This window comes from Volvox carteri, assembly GCF_000143455.1.
Source record: "Volvox carteri f. nagariensis unplaced genomic scaffold VOLCAscaffold_33, whole genome shotgun sequence".
Lineage (NCBI taxonomy): Eukaryota > Viridiplantae > Chlorophyta > Chlorophyceae > Chlamydomonadales > Volvocaceae > Volvox > Volvox carteri.
The window spans coordinates 494,876-510,463 of NW_003307576.1; the positions used below are offsets into that span (position 1 = coordinate 494,876).

The 15,588-nt window shown below is 54.6% G+C and overlaps 3 protein-coding genes across 3 annotated transcripts in view; 2 read left to right on the forward strand and 1 right to left on the reverse strand.

The window, feature by feature from the left end:
- Positions 1-314: 314 nt before the first annotated feature.
- VOLCADRAFT_121129 (uncharacterized protein) lies at positions 315-3,017 on the reverse strand. The gene is made up of 4 exons (XM_002952991.1): positions 2,772-3,017; positions 2,540-2,693; positions 1,583-1,672; positions 315-1,204 (listed from the first exon to the last, which is right to left on the reverse strand). Exons 1-4 carry the CDS (start codon positions 3,003-3,005, stop codon positions 1,068-1,070), a joined length of 615 nt encoding a protein of 204 aa, XP_002953037.1. The 5' UTR covers positions 3,006-3,017; the 3' UTR covers positions 315-1,067.
- An 808-nt stretch (positions 3,018-3,825) lies between these two features.
- VOLCADRAFT_118227 (uncharacterized protein) lies at positions 3,826-10,676 on the forward strand (the record flags this gene model as incomplete). Its single annotated transcript, XM_002952892.1, has 9 exons — positions 3,826-3,835; positions 3,928-4,019; positions 5,515-5,634; positions 6,630-6,802; positions 7,004-7,105; positions 7,311-7,689; positions 8,019-8,280; positions 9,250-9,731; positions 10,236-10,676. 9 exons carry the CDS (start codon positions 3,826-3,828, stop codon positions 10,674-10,676), a joined length of 2,061 nt encoding a protein of 686 aa, XP_002952938.1.
- Positions 10,677-12,082: 1,406 nt separating this feature from the next.
- The window catches only part of VOLCADRAFT_118228 (uncharacterized protein), a gene marked incomplete at both ends in the record, with an annotated part of 7,732 nt that continues 4,226 nt past the window's right edge, over positions 12,083-15,588 (forward strand). The window contains 8 exons of the mRNA XM_002952893.1: positions 12,083-12,100; positions 12,169-12,270; positions 12,352-12,447; positions 13,131-13,226; positions 13,649-13,784; positions 14,238-14,379; positions 14,661-14,742; positions 15,031-15,145. Of these exons, the coding sequence (XP_002952939.1) occupies positions 12,083-12,100; positions 12,169-12,270; positions 12,352-12,447; positions 13,131-13,226; positions 13,649-13,784; positions 14,238-14,379; positions 14,661-14,742; positions 15,031-15,145 (787 nt within the window). The remainder of the gene's footprint in view (positions 12,101-12,168; positions 12,271-12,351; positions 12,448-13,130; positions 13,227-13,648; positions 13,785-14,237; positions 14,380-14,660; positions 14,743-15,030; positions 15,146-15,588) is intronic.

The following is a 15,588-nucleotide window of genomic DNA, read 5'->3' on the forward strand; positions in this document are numbered from 1 at the left end:
TCGGTGATTACAGGTTAAAACTAATACTGCTATTAGTTTAATTGCGGCTACTGTTAGCTGCGGCGGCTAAAGCGACTACTGTTAGTCGTCCGCCACCTTAATGCCGCACTGCTGCGGAAGTCCATACCTGCGTATGGGTGGGGGTTTTACCTGCGTAAAGCTGGGACCTGCGTCCCAGTTTCGTCTGACCGAGCGAGAGTAGTTCCTGCGAACTATGGCTTCTGGATACGGCGCCGCCCAATCGTACTGGGGATTCTTATCGGCGCGAGGCCCAAGTGGAGTCACTGATGACTATTTATTCAAGACACTTGTCTCAATCGGTATCTTTCGATGCCCCCATTATGTGGTTGTGTCGTCTGAACTCTACAACACACACGCACAATCATACATTCGCACACGCGTGCGAAAGGAACCATCGACTGCCCCTGAGACGGTGACCAAAATCGGCGGCAGACCGAGGCGCACTCCCGTCCTAACCTAGCCAGTGCAGCAGCTCCATCACTCTCTTCGTCCCCTTATCCTCATAGTCCCCCACAGTAGCAGTACAGCCAGTCAGCCCAGCAAAGAGCGCCGCTATGTATAGTGGCCGTACGTCCACCCGCATGCAGAATGGATGTACGGCCAGCACGCGCTTGTGCCGCCAGGCGGGTGCTGCTTCCCTCCGCCAGGCACCGACCCATGGGTCACAGATGCGTCGAATTCGAAAGCGCATTAATGTCCCCGCCGTCCCCGCCTCGATATTGCGACATTCGTTCACCACAAACACAAGCACACGAGTCCGACAACACATGCAGAGACCACAAGATGGGTCCCACACCGAAGGTTTGCATGTTCCTGCCAATAGCATGTGCACCGTTGCCTTGCCCACAACAAGATGACCAGGATCAGGAAAACCTCATCCCCTACACATCCATACATGATACACATACATACATATATACATACATACACGTTAACATCCTCCACCCCCACCAGGGGCGCGCATCATCACTCCGGGTTGCCACATTCTCCACTGTCGCCTCTGCCGCACTAGCAGCAGCGTTGCAACAGCCGGGCCGCTGTGGCTGCTACTGCCGGCGACCCCCGGTCGCGGCGGCAGCGCCCTCCTCACTCGCTGCTACTGCAGCTGCTGCCGCCGCCTGCTCCTCCTTCGCCTTAGCGTTGTTTGCCTCCGCCTCCCGGATACCTTGACGGAGACCCAACACTGTTACACCGCAGAGCAACCCACAAAACCACCACCGAATGGCACACACAGCACATGGAGTAGAAAAAGCATCACCATGTTTAGCACACAGCGTAAAGTAGTACGGTGTGCAGTACGACACAGAGCACACACGGCAGCAGGCCCCAGTGATGCAGCACAAACCCTTTTCAAGAGATTTGGGGGAACTTAAGATTTGGGGAGATTTGAGGTAGATTTCAACATTAAGCAGCCAGGGGGAATGCGGACAATACCGATTGTGTAACAGTGGTGCACGGCGGCTCTCGGCTAACCATTTCGTACATTTCCCATTTTCTTCATGTACGATTGATGTACGATTGATGTAAATTTATGTTTCCTTGTTCAAGTCGATACTCTTACCGATGAACAGGTTGGTGATGGTCAACAGACTTTCAGCCGCCCCGTGAAGCCAGTCCACATTAGCCAAGCTGGTGCCGTAATGGGACTTGGCTGTCGTACATTCGTACGTTGCCGTACGAGTTATGCATGGCACCAGCGGCGATTTCGGTGGGTGCCAGCAGCGTGACATACGGTAAGAAGCGAAGAGAGGCGATCAGTAGAGATTGGGATGAAGGAATAAGCAAGATGCTGAAGATGATGTACAGGATAGCCTCACATGGAACAAATCGCAGATAAGCCGAAGTCCAGAATTGACCAAGTCAACGCTCCCAAGTGCTGCGGAAACTGCAAGTCATCCGTACAGACGCTAAAACTGTGGTACTTTATCAATGATAACTGTCACTGAATTGTATAGAGGTGGCGCTGAAATCTAGAAACGATCTAAAAACAGGCTGCAAACTACGTCTTTTGGTCAAATTTTAGTTATGAGGGACCCGCAGCCTTATTTACGGGGCCTTAAGCCGAATTTCGGCTGCGGGTGCTGCGAAGTACTGCGGACCCGCAGTACCCGCAGGATTTGCCGACCACTGCTTGGATCATTGCTGCTGCGTGCAGCGCGGTGGTTTATACACGAACAGGTCTTAGCTGGGATCAGCAGTCTTCCTTCCTGCACCCAAACCTGGACAGCCAACCTTAAGCGGCAAAGGCGGGTGCAACGCTGGCTGGGCTGTTCGGGCCCGGACTTGTAATTCCTCTTCGCGAACTTTTCCCCGTCCCCGTCCCCGTCGTGTTATACAACGAAGCTTGCAGGCAGAGCTATGCGGCAGCTGCGGGCTGACCGTCAAAAGCTAAAGGGATTCCATGCCCTGACAGCTAGCTAGCCTTAACCGCCGTGGTAGACGGATGTAACATGCTTGCACGGGAGGGAGTTAAACAGCAGTAATATGTATGTTCAGGAGACGTGTTACTCCCTCTCACCATAAATTCCAGCCGGAATGGTGGCTCCTACGAAAACCAGCAAGAAGTAAAAGCCGAAAAGGGTCAAACTTGGCGTCTTGCCCGACTTTGTCAGGAAGAAGAGGAAGCATAGGTATGGGAAGAGGCTCATGGCGAAGAGCTGAGGCGCCAGCGACTGCAGACATACGCCCAATCCAAGAACTGAATAAAGCTCAAGCTTGCTGGCTTACACACATTCCCAAAGCAGCCTCACCGCTGCGTCGACGCTCGGTGCCCAGGCCTGATCAAACGGAAAGACGTGCGTCGCCATCGGCTGACGATGCACCGGGGCTCTTTCCGCTAATTGGAACGGCCTCCCGCCACCAGGCATCAATGCCATTCGCCTCTTATTACATCTTACAGATGAATCGCGGACGAGCGGTCTTCTATTTTGCTCTTGCCGAAATGCGCATTGCGGGCCTTGTCGGGGAATGGTGGCACTCAACATTTTCAATAAAGCTACATATCAACATTCCAATCCGATGATAGTGAGTATGCGCTTGAACGACCGGGAACCTCTCCCGTAGTTACAGGAGTACGACTGTAGCGTGGCGAGATGGGAGCCATGGACGCCGTCCAGCCCATGGAGCTCTCCAGCTGTTCCTCAGAACAATACCAGAACATGATCGGGGGTTTGCCAGATGCGTGCTTCTCGATAACTTGATTGAACACGGAATCCTGGTTCGCCGACGCCTGAAACTGCGCTATAATCGCCATCCGCGCCTCTTGCGTTTTAGGATCCACGACAATGATTAAAATTTGACACTGGCCTCGGTAGATAGTTAGGTTTTACTCATCCGCGCTTATCAGTGTTCCGGCATTTGCGCCATTCCGCGCATGCATTTCACCGCGCTGCTCATCAAACAGGATCGAACGTCAACAGCGCTATGGTAGAGGGGTGAGGCTGCGTTTTGCAATACTGCGAAGCGACGTCTGTTTGGATAGCTCGTACCCATCCCGGTGCCCATTCCGCACAAGCCACACATTCACACATTCAGAATTTGCTGCCGGAACATAACATGCCGCCTTTACCTGTATTTTTTCTTACACAGCGTTCCAAACATTGCATCGACTGCTTCGCTTTCCTGCGACGCGCTGCGGCGCCATGACGCCGAGGGCCCCTCAGGAGGAACCCGGGGTTCCTCCCTATCCTATCGCACCGAGGAACCCCTTCCTTGCCCTCACTCACTCACAAAACCCAATCGCAGCCTCCCATAACCCTACCACATCCTCCACCCATACTAAGGGGGAGAAGGAGACCTGAATGTATGTATGTATGTACGTCCCCCCAATCCCGTTTTCCTCAATATTTCGCCCGCCCCACCATCCCATTTACACATGTACGCATACACCCACACACATAAACTCAGGCACCAGTGCCATCGGGTGGCGGCCGCCCACCGGCGGCTTCTTTTGGGACGAGCATTCATCGCTAGGTCCCCTAACGGTCGCTTCAGGGATGGTAAGGCCGACAGTCGAAGATGCTCCGAAACCCCAACGGAAAAAACCGTACCAAATCTCATTGCGCTCGAACCGATTCAATGCAAATCGAGTCAACTCACATATCTCGCTTCGGACTTTCAGACGCGATGGTGTCGTACACATTACGTCATAATGACTTACGGACGCTTCCTGGGATGTGGTTTCATTCTCGTTTGTATTTGGTTTTGGTAACGCAAACCGGAGAAATGTCTCAACGAAAGGTTTTTTTATTTATCTATCTTTTCCTGTGTGCTGGCTCCCCCCATCGCAACACCATTGTGGTACCAGCAGAGGACTTAAGGTCTTTTTACCGCCTCCTTTTCACCCCCTCCTTTTTACCCCCTTCTTTTTACCGCCTTCTTTTCACTGCCTCCTTTTTACCCCCTTCTTTTTACCGCCTTCTTTTCACCCCCTCCTTTTTACCGCCTTCTCTTTACCGCCAAATGCTATGACACCACATCCACCCAGGTGCTGTCGCCATAAACGCCAAACCCTTGCAACGCATTGAAGTACACGGCAAGAATCTCTTTTACTTCTTCTCCCACCAGCCAGTCCCCCTCACGGTCCATCCCACCAGCAGTGCTTTCATCGCCGCCAGCGGGACCCGAAACATCCCTACGTCAGCAACTGCACAACCACCACAACCACTACCATGGGCCCCACAGCGTCCAGCACAACTGTCATCACAACTACTACAACTTACACAAACGTCGCCACTTTCTCCACGGCTTCCAACGGTATCAACCGCAATCCCCCTGCTGGAGGCGCTACAACCGAACAGCGAAACGCCGTTAATGGAAAACCCGAAAACCGGCCCCATCGAACCCATCACTACAGCCACCGCTGTAACCACCGCTGTAGCCACCGCTACTGCTGATGATGATGATGGTAGTGATGATGAAGTTGATGACGGGGGTTGTCGTACGGATGATGGCGATGGTGGAGTGGTGGTTATGCATATTCACTTCGGCATGAGTGGTGCCTTCCGTACGATGAGCCTTCCCGGACCCCCTCCCTCCGAAACCACACGATTGGAGCTCATTAACCGGGTAATGTGTGCTGGGTTTTAAGGTTTCAGGGGTTTAGGGTCTCTGGCTTGAAGCCCCCTCTGTGTAAACTGCTGCATTGCTCACCCACAAGCGAACAAGATCACGTCTGCAGAACATACGACCATCGCCAACATCACAGCTGCCTATCCGGAGGCTCTGCTTCACATATCCTGGCTCCCCATCAGATGCATCCAGCTGCCTCCCCTCACCATTTCCCGCCCCCCCCCATCCAGCTGCCTCCCCTCACTATTTCCGGCCCCCCCCCCCGCCGCCTTCAAGAACGCCTTTTGGTCCGTTCTACTTCTGGTATACTCTTGCCCTGGCAGCAGCTTCACTCGTTCGTGATTCGTCTTCCCCCCCCCCCCCCCGGCCGGCCTTCCCCCTACTTTCCCCCCACTTTCCCCCACGTACCTGCACACACATCAGGAGATGGGTTTGGTGGCTCACCTAAGCGCCATGACAGTGACCCACGGGTCACTAGAGCTCTACACCCGCAAGGCGGCGCAGCTTGGACCTGACCCGCTGCGGGAGGATGCGGACAAGGAGGTTGGTACGGCGGTGTGCGTGTATGTGTATGTATGTGTACGGACGAGCGCTTCAACGTTTGTGGGAAGCTGCAGGCTGAAGGACATGATTGCCAGCAGAGCTTCTACCACCATAACTACCATTACAACTGCCACCACAACAACTACCATAACTACCACAACGACTACCGTAATAGCACTAGGTACAGCATACCGGATTGGTTGCCCCTTGAACACCCCTTCAGCCTCGTCGCTGCACCCTAGGCCGGCCGCTTCACCGCCCAAGAATATAATATTATTAATATATAATAATAATGTTGTTACAGAGTGGGAGGCTTCTGGGCCGCTTTATCACATTGTCAGTTCTACGATTTATCATCTTATAGCACCGTCCACCACTACCACACTATACTTCGCCATACGAACTGTAAGTCCAAGGCGGCGGGTCCAGCCGTCTAGGACCCCTCCTCATCCATTCACCCGAACAACCGAAGAGACGGAGGGTTCGGCAATCACCACCAATCCAGCGTGCAAATCTGGTCCATCAACTGCGACCTCAACTCCACATCTCAGCAGCTAGCCATAATCTCGCGCTCCCGACTAATTCGGGGGTCTCCCTAGGAATCGAACCCAGGACCTTAAACCGCGAATCGCAGTAGTGTCAACCCAGACCAGACCAAGAATATGACATTACCCAAATTCCAACCGCCAACCGACCCGTCGTACAGCAAAGGCACAACCACCTGAACGTCGCCCCTCCCCCTCCCCCCTACCTCGCAATTTGACCCATTTTGCTTCACACCCTGCATGTGTATATATATATATATATCCGTATATATATATATATATCCGTGTGTGTTTTGCACCTCCGAGAGCTGCATTACCTATCCATTACCCATCAAAAGGTGGGACATTAACCTAAAACCCCTCTCCCCCCCCGCCCCTCCCTCCGCAACCCCCCTTCCCCCCCATCGGGGGTTCGTGGTTCGCCTTCCCCCCCCCCGATCCATGCACCAGCTGCTCCGTGCCAAGGTTGCCCGCAGCCGCAAACCCATCGGTCTGGTGTTGATGGATCAGTCTATGGTGGCCGGCGTGGGCAACATCTACAGGGCCGAGATCCTCTTCAAGGCGGGGGTACATCCCGAGCTGCCCGCCTGCGACCTGACCAGCGATCAGTTTGATCGAATCTGGTAAATATAATAAAAGATGAAGGTGACGGGCGGTCCCACGTGTGACTCTGTACCAATAAAAACACACAAACACGCCCTCATCGCCCTATCCCCCAACCCCCGAACCCCATCCTGTGGGGCACATGTCCCCCTCCCCCCCGCCTTCCCCTCCCACGTTCCCGCTCACCCGCCTTCTAGAAGTCCCGCCGCTTCCTCCCACAGGTATCACACGGTGTCGTTGTTGCAACGGGGTTTCGTGTCGGGCTCCATCCTGACGGTGGACGGCTGGGAGGCTAAGGTGCTGGGGAGGCCATGGACACGCCGGTAGGGCCTGTTTAGGAAACGGGGTGTAATAATCAGTCAATATTTGGCATGTCACATGGGAAATATAGCCGCTGTGCCACAAGGATCTTATTTAGGACACGACGGCTGACCGGCATGTAGACCCAGATGACCTTTGCGTAAGCCATGATTAGTACCGCACCCCTCACACCCCTCACACCCCTCACACCTTACACCTCGTGCTTAGGTACATCTACAATCAGCAAGTGTGCGGTCGCTGTAAGGGGCCAGTACGAACATGGCAGATGGCGGGCCGTACAGTGTACTGCTGCGAAAACTGCCAACCACTCAAGAAGAAGCAGCAGCAGCCACAAGAACAGCAGAAGAAGAAGCAGCTGATGGGTCGTCATACAGCTGCAGGCGGTGGTGGCGGTGGCGGTGACGGTGGTGGCGACGGAGCCGGAGGGGATGTCCGCCCGCTGCTCTCCTCATCGCGACTGGCGGCTATGGCCGCCGCGCAGCCTGCTCGGCTCTTCCGCAGCCACTGCGCCCCAGATGAGGATGACGAGGGCAACGAGGGAGAGGCCGCGGATGAAGGGGAGGGTGTGGTGGTGGTGCCTGCTAAGGTGGGTGGTGAGGCCGAAGTACACGATGAAGGAGCAGTGCCGTTGCTGCGTCATCAAAAAGTTGTTAGGTTTGGTTGCATTAACTAACTGGTTGGAAACTTATAGTTGCCGACCTGGTACGAGAACTGATATCCAACTGACTCCCGATTGTACGACACCCAGCTGTTTTTGCTAACCTACTTTCCCGGTTCTCTCGGTCACGGTTTTTAACATTTTTCCCTTCAATTATGCTCTATACACATACATGCATACATAAACACATACATACACACTTGTATCGCGCTACCCTTCCGCCCACTGAGTCGGGCTGTTGTGCCGCTGTTGTGCAGCTGACCGTCAAGCAGCTTAAGACTCGACTGATCGCGCTCAATTTGGATATCAGAGGCAATAAGGCGCAGTTGGTGGAGAGGATGGAAGCGGCCTTGAGATGGCAACAACAGCAACAACAGCAACAGTCAGTAGCAGCAACCAAGGCTGGAACTGCAGCAGCAGCCAAAGGCGGTGTCGACGTCGGGGGGGATAGCGGAGACCACGACAGCGACGTGACATTGGACCGGGCAGAACGAGTCCTTTCCGAGGCCATGGCGACAGGTACGACATTCCGTATGTTGTACAGCTTTCCGTACGGTGTACGCCATATCTATTTTATACCTTGCTTGCAAGGTTGAGGCAATGCATGGGTGTGTGCGAGCACCTTGGGAAATATTTCTTAATGTACGACCTTTTTTTAATGTACGACCTCGCTGTGTGAGACCGGAATTCCTGTTGTCCACGTCGACTTCCCCCGGGGTGAAATACACAACACGACGCGTCGTGGCATACGTGTTTTTAAATGGTTAATGAGCCGTGGAATGGAAGTGGCGAAGGCGCGGCGCGAACGTGATGACTTCATTTCAACTGTGACGTTGTGCCGGCGGCGAATGAGGCCCACACCCTCTCTCAGCCTTGCTTCTACATTCCGCAGCAAGCATGATCCTAAAATCCGCCTTCCAGTTGCTTTTTCCGGGGTGACGCGAATTTCCGCGCAAACATGGTGAACTAGGCTCTCTAGCGTATTTTTCATATCTAGCAATTGGCTACCACAAAATCTTTTAAATGTTATGTAGCTCATTATTAAGGCTACTTCTGAACTGAGTCGCGTATGAACGCTGAGTTTAGAGATGCTCGTCATTTCACCCCGAGCATGACGAGCATGACGAGCTGTAGGGGTAGGGTGACCCTTCTGTACGGTACAGGCCGTAGGTAACTCCACCGTACCCCTACAGATGCATCACCCGATTGGTGACCGATTGGTGACCGGTCGAGTGTATGCTATAGGGCCATACATCCCCCCCTCCCGCCCGCGCGCCCGCCCTCCCTCCCTCCCCCCTCTGGTACACTCTTGCCCTGGCATCAGCTTCACTCCTCCGTGGTTCGTCTTCCTCCTTTCCCCTCTTCTCTCCGCCGCCGGCGTGTGTTTTGCCATTCCATCAACCAAAGCCATAGTTCCCGCACCGCTGCTTACGCTACTGCCGCCGCCCCCGCCGCCGCCCCCATGACTATGTGCCGTCGCTGCTACAGCCGCCGCAGACTCTCTTGGGACGACAATGATGACGTCGCCCCTTGAGGACCTCCAACGGCTGACTGTCGTACAACTGAGGAGCCGCCTGCGACTGTTGGGTCTATCCGCCAGTGGCAATAAGCCGACGCTGCTGGAGCGGTTGACGGCGGTGCTTGACGCTGCCGCCACCGCTGCACCGCCATCGCCCTCTGTGGCGGCGGCGGCGGCGGCGGCAGCAACGCCTACAGCTGCGACGCAGCCGCGGCCCAACAAAGCTGCTCGGCTGGCAACAACAGGACCGCTGAGTTCTCCGGGCGCCGCCTCCGCCGCAGCGGCGGCAGTGGCGGTGCCCACAGCGTCGACAGCGCCCCCAACGGGGGATGCCATCGCATCCGGTGCAGCTGCAACTTCCACCGCCACTGCCGCCGGCGGCGGCGGAAGGGATCTGTACGACATCCAGCCGGGGACCCGGTGGCTGGAAGCCCGCATGGCGTCCGCACGGGTGAGGGGTATATGAGGTCTGTAGTAATTCTTGGCTTTGGGTTTTTGGCTTTGGGTTTTTTTGGTAAAATACCCCCATTCCGCAATCCCCGACACAAGTAACCTGGGCACACGCACTTCCTGTCTTTCCAGACGCATTTTTTATGATTATACATTTACACATGCACACACAGGCCCGAGGACATATACACCCTGTCACTCAACAGCTTCTTCCACATCCGTACGCCCATCCGTACGCCGATCCGTATGCCGATCCATACGCCGATCCGTACGCCGCACTCGAGATAAAAATAGAGCTAAAAATAGATGCGAATTAACTGGAAGGTCGAGAGGGTAATTTCGCAACTAGGGCTTGTGTCACACTGCGGCATGCCTTTGAGTGCTGTTCACTCGCACCTACCCCTACCCCTACACCATGCACATGAAGCTTTTGCCCCTTTCTCGCGTCCCGTAATGCCGCCTTATTGCCTAATTTGGCTATATCCTCTATGTGCGTCCTAATTAGGACGCGGCGCTGGAGAAGCTCTTAGCCGGGGAGAACAGGGCGGTGGAGCACGTTGCGCTGGAGGATGAAGAGGTGGTCGAGTTACTGGTCGAGGATCCGTTAGCGGAGAGGCTGAAGCAGAAGCAAGCGCAGAAACAGAAGCGCAAACCCGTGGGGGCAGCTCGGGGCCCCGGGGTCAGGGTGCGGAGCGGGAAGAAGGCGCGGTCGACCCGGCGGACTGACGCAACAGCAGCAGCAGCAGCAGCGGCAGAGGCAGAGGCAGACGGAGAGATACCACGTGTCGACGACGAGGAGGAGGAGGAGGAGGAGGAAGCTGATGTGGGGGAAGAATTGGAGTTCGAGCAGGAGGAGCCGAAGCTGGCCCGGGCAACACAGCAAGCGAGCGAGGCCAGGGGCAAGAGCAGGAGCAGGAACAGGAGCAAGGCCGTGAAGAGGGCTTAGGGTCAACTATGGGAGGGAGGGAAAGAGGAGAGAGAATTGTCGCGTGGAGGGGAGAATATAAAAAAGTAGGTGGGAACGGCGAGGGGGGAGAGGGTGCGCCCGGGAAACGGGATCTGGATCTGGAACTGAAGTTGGGGTTGGATCCAAATGGAAAGTGCGACGGTCGTAGGGGTGTGGTGACAGGGCGGCGGGGAGGCGGGGCAGATGCAGGGAGGCGCAGAAGGTGATGTTGCAGTGGAGGCGATGGCTGATGAGGGGGAGGTACAGAGAAGGGTTGGGGGAGTAGCCGCGGGAGGCGATTTAAGAAGGAGAAAAGGAAAAGATGGATGAAGAAAATTCCCGCCTTTGTTGTGTCGATTATACATTTCCCTAAGCTCCCAAGATAATTTTGACATTTTTCTTTTCCATTTCATGTCGTGTTTCATTTGTCATCTAAGCATGCGCGGTCCTTGCTCTGAATGTAGAGCTATTATTAACGACAAACCATAACGCCCAACCGTCGACAGTGGGCAGGGCCCTTTTCGTTCCCCCTGCTCGGTTTGGGTGGTTGATGGTTGGGTTGGTGGTTGTGTGGTCCTGCAAGGTGCGTGCTGCGGTGGCGCGGGCGAACCCATTGATACTACATGGAAAGCTGAAGAAGCGAAACGATGCGCGCGCGCGCGTGTGTGTGTGTGTGTGTGTGTGTGTGTGTGTGTGTGTGTGTTCTAGGGCGCGTGGGGTTTTGGAGGTTGGGTTACGCGTCCCGAGTAGTTACCGCGTATGATCCTTGTTGCTGTGAGTTGTTCTGAGTGCTGCCGAAGAGGACGCTCAGCATGCCTTGGTGCTCTTGGGTGACGCCAAATCAGGTGTAAGTAAGACAGACAGTGAGAGACAGTATGGGTTAAAAATGAGGACTAACTGAGAGCAGGACGCAAGTCCTTCCACTGCGTCGTCGGGAATCCTCTGGGTCGGAGCCGGTGAGCAGGGTGTGATGTAAGCCGCAGCATGAGGGCATAAGAGGTAGATGGCAGATAGTGTTGAAGGTTCAAGATAGGTTCTAGTCCTTGCTCCTTCGGAATTCGGTTAGATATCAGTTATGTAGGACTACTCTGTCGAGACTCTACAGGGAGATGAAGTAAGCAGCTAGTGCAACCCTTATAGAAATAAGAAACTTTTACGAAAGGCACAAAGGCGCACGCTTCGCGCTTGTATAAATTCATTCCTCAAGTCTCCGCAGGCCCGCACAGTGCGCGTTGTGAATATGCTGTGAGCAACGAAAGGGGAGGTCTACTAATATTTAATTAGTAAAAGCCGACATGGCTTTCACAGTGATTTACTTGTGCAGGAGCTGCACTGTCCAGTAACTTTAGTCAGGGGAGGCGCTTTGCCTGCCCTGATGTATTCGAGGAGCAAAAGTTCGCGCAAGGATGACGACGGCGCCGGGGGTAAGGAACATCGCGACGTGGGACGTTGAGCGACTTTGGTAATGGTTTGCTTTTGTGCCATACTGCAGCCTTTTGGGGGTTACATTCCTCAGCTACCAGAAGGATGGGTCAAATGCCCCAAATTTGGCGACCCACGCTTTTTCGATGGACTTAACATAATTCCCTGCAAGGTGCGTCGCCGTAACGTGACCATTCAACAAGTAGGCTGGACCTTCGGGACGCATACATTCTTTCCATGCTTAAACCTGCAGGTACCTCTTAGTACAAAATTCAACAACCTAGTCGGGCCATCGGGGCGATGGACGCTGGTCGATGCCATCCGGCAGTTCCGCAGCTATGGCATGGATGTAAGTTTGGCTAAGAGGGGTGCCCAGGTGACCGGCAGGCTGTGGTTGAATTGACGCCCTCAGCAGGAACGTAGGTATAGAGTGAAAGGTTGGACTGTCTCAAGCTGATTGCAGAGTTGGCGTTCAGGCCGGATGAGTGGAAAAGAAATGTGGCCGGGCAGGGGTGGTGGATTGTATGCCAAGAGGGGGGTGAAAGTAGGAAATCGAAAATTGGGGGGGGAAGAAAGGAGGGAAAAAGGTTGCAGCTTGCCGGCTCTGGTTCGCTGCTGCTGCAGCCGCCACATCCGCCTTGCTGCTAGCGCACGGGACTTAAGCCTTTTTGCTTTTCGTTTTGTTTTTTTCGCGGGCGGCGAGGGGGCTGGCGGGCGCGCTGAGGGCGCGGCGGGGAGCGGCTCTCACAGCACGTTTTCATTCCGTTTTCATTCCCCTTTATTTCCTCTTTAGGGGATGAAGAACTAAAAAGCTTCCAAAGGGGATGATTTGGTACACGGAAAGCGCGCCGTAGGCTGGATGAGGCGCAACATTAACTACGTTACGAGCTAATTGTGGTTTGAACAACAGAGGCTTTTTTTCATCCCCTCTTTTCCGTAGCTTTTCTTCATCCCCTCTTTTCCCTTAGCTTTTTTTCATCCCCTCTTTTCCCTTAGCTTTTTTTCATCCCCTCTTTTCTCTTCATCCCCTAGGTGGCCACCATCATCGACCTGACCAAGAGCCGCAACTACTACGACATCAATCGGGAAATGGAGGAGCTGGATAACCCCGATATCCACTACGTCAAGGTGGTTGCCTGTGCGTGTGTGTGTGGGGGGGGAGGGGGGAGGGGGGAGGGGGGAAGTGTTGGGGAGGAGGTGGTTCAGGTCTTGGCTGGCTCGATCGAAAACCAACCACACATGCCTAATCATACTTGGTCTATGATTGCCGCGGTTTTTATGGTGGTGATTTGGATCTTCTAGGGTGGTGCTGATTTTTCAACCTGATGAAACAAATTCGTTTTTGGGAAAAAAGGCGCCAATATTAAAAATGTCCTCCCCTTCTTCCGCGGCCTCTTCGGGGGCCCCCTCTCAGTACTGAGCACCTCCCCGTATCTTGACTTACTTGCATATACTACTTCCTCACCCCCCCCCTCTTGCCCTGGCAGCAGCTTCACTCGTTTGTGGTTCGTCTTTCCCCCCCTTTTTTCCGCCTTCTCCCGCTTCCGCAGATCGCCTGCCGCGGGCGCGGTCAGTCGCCCCTGCCGTCGGAGGTCAATGAAGCTGTGTGGCACATCTTCTCTCACCACATGAACACGAGGGACAAGTACATCTTGCTGCATTGCACTCACGGATTCAACCGCACGGGTGGGTACCGGGTGTGTGTGTATGTGGCTGGGGGGAGGGAGGGAGGGATATGTGTGTGTATGGAGGGAGGGAGGGGTGGTAATGGGAAAGGGGAGGGGGAAAGACGAACCACGAGCGAGTGAAGCTGATGCCAAGGAAAGACGAGGAAGGGAGAGATGTGTGTATGGAGAGAGGAGTATTGTGGAGTGGTCGTACCGTGTTGTCGTCTGTATTCCCTTACACGGGCTCAAGCTTTTCAGCAGTTTCGTGCAGTGCCGTACTCCGTCGCTCGCCCTGGACCTCCTCCCGTCGCTCTCCCAATCTTAACGCACATACATACATACATACACACACGTACGCACAAGCATATGCACACATATATATATGCAGCTCGGATCAGCAAAACAGACAGGCACATACATACATACATACTTACATACTCACGAGGCCCTGCTACTCTACCACAACACACAGGCTATGTCGTGGTCGCTGCTTTGATGCGGTTGCGGTACTTGACCGTTAAGCGGGCGGTGATCAGGTTCGCGCAGTCCCGGCCCCCGGGCATCTACAAGGACGGCTACCTCAACGACCTCTTCACATACTACCACGAAGAACGGTATGCATTACTTCTGTCTGTCTGTCTGTCTGTGTATTTGTAAGCTCTGAAAAGATGTACGGCGGCACGACCAAAGCTCCCCCCCCCGCTGATCTTTTATGTGTTTTACAAAAGACTCTTAGGGGCTCAGGCTCACCACGACACAGCCATTGCGGCATTGCGGGAAAGACATATGCCATTTCCCCCCCCCTTACATACTCTCTTGCCCTGGCAGCAGCAGCTTCAATCGTGTGTGGTTCGTCTTCCCCCCCCCCCCTCCCCCTTCCCCCCCCCACACACAGGCCCCCTAGGCAGCAAGCCTACTGGGGTCAGTTCTGCTTCTTGTACACTCTTTCCATGGCAGCACCTTCACTCGTTCACGTGGTTCGTCTTATTCCCCCCCTCGCGCAGGCCCCGCAACTCACACACACATACATACACATACACACACACACTCCAAACCCAACACACACACACACACTCCAAACCCAACACACACACACATGTAGCGGGCGCCCTGCCTGCGTGTTTTAGGAGCCCTTAATCTTAAGTTGCGATGCGAAAAGGCCCCGCATGGGACTTCTTCAACCTTTCTCAACCATCTCGCGGCTCAGGTTATATTTTAAACGCACACATTTTACACGCATACACACACGTCTTTTCCCCAGGCAGCCCAAGCTCTCCCCCACGCCCCCCGTACCGTCGTGGAAGGGAAACGACAACGCGGAGGACGCGGCGGATGCGGCTAATGAGGACCAGGAGGGGGAGGTGAAGGGCTCCGCGGCGGGTAGGATGGGGGTGTGTGGGGGGGTGTATGGGTGCGGTGTAATATAGGTACATGTACGGGTGTGTGTGACGGGGGGGATAAAGGATGGAATAAAGGATGGGATGGGTTTTGTGGGTCTATAGGGTGCAGGGGCTCGTGTGTGCGTGTGTGTATTTGAAAATGAGTGTGTGTGGGGGTGGTTGTATGGGTATGTAGCCGGGGACCCGGAGTTGGATGTCGCAGCTGCGGGGGGGGTATCGGGGCGGGAGGGGCCTTATGAAGGTTGCGGCAAGAGGGAATGGAAACCTGTCGAGAGCCATTTTCTGTTTGGGTGGCTACCAACTCTAATACCCCAACCCTCATCCCCCGGGCACGTCTTTTTCCCCTCCCGAAACGCAATACACACACGCATACGTGCACACGCTTTCACAGCCGCGCCCCCCGCGGTGGTGACCAGCCACGAG

What these genes read in the sequence shown, in the direction of transcription:
- VOLCADRAFT_121129 (XM_002952991.1), bottom strand. Translation starts at nt 3,005, where the DNA reads ATGTTGAGTGCCACCATTCCCCGACAAGGCCCGCAATGCGCATTTCGG. An exon ending in CATTCCGGCTGGAATTTATG is followed by an intron (nt 1,673 to 2,539) that starts GTGAGAGGGAGT and finishes AATGTACGACAG; the next exon opens with CCAAGTCCCATTACGGCACC. An exon ending in CATCACCAACCTGTTCATCG is followed by an intron (nt 1,205 to 1,582) that starts GTAAGAGTATCG and finishes GCGGTGTAACAG; the next exon opens with TGTTGGGTCTCCGTCAAGGT.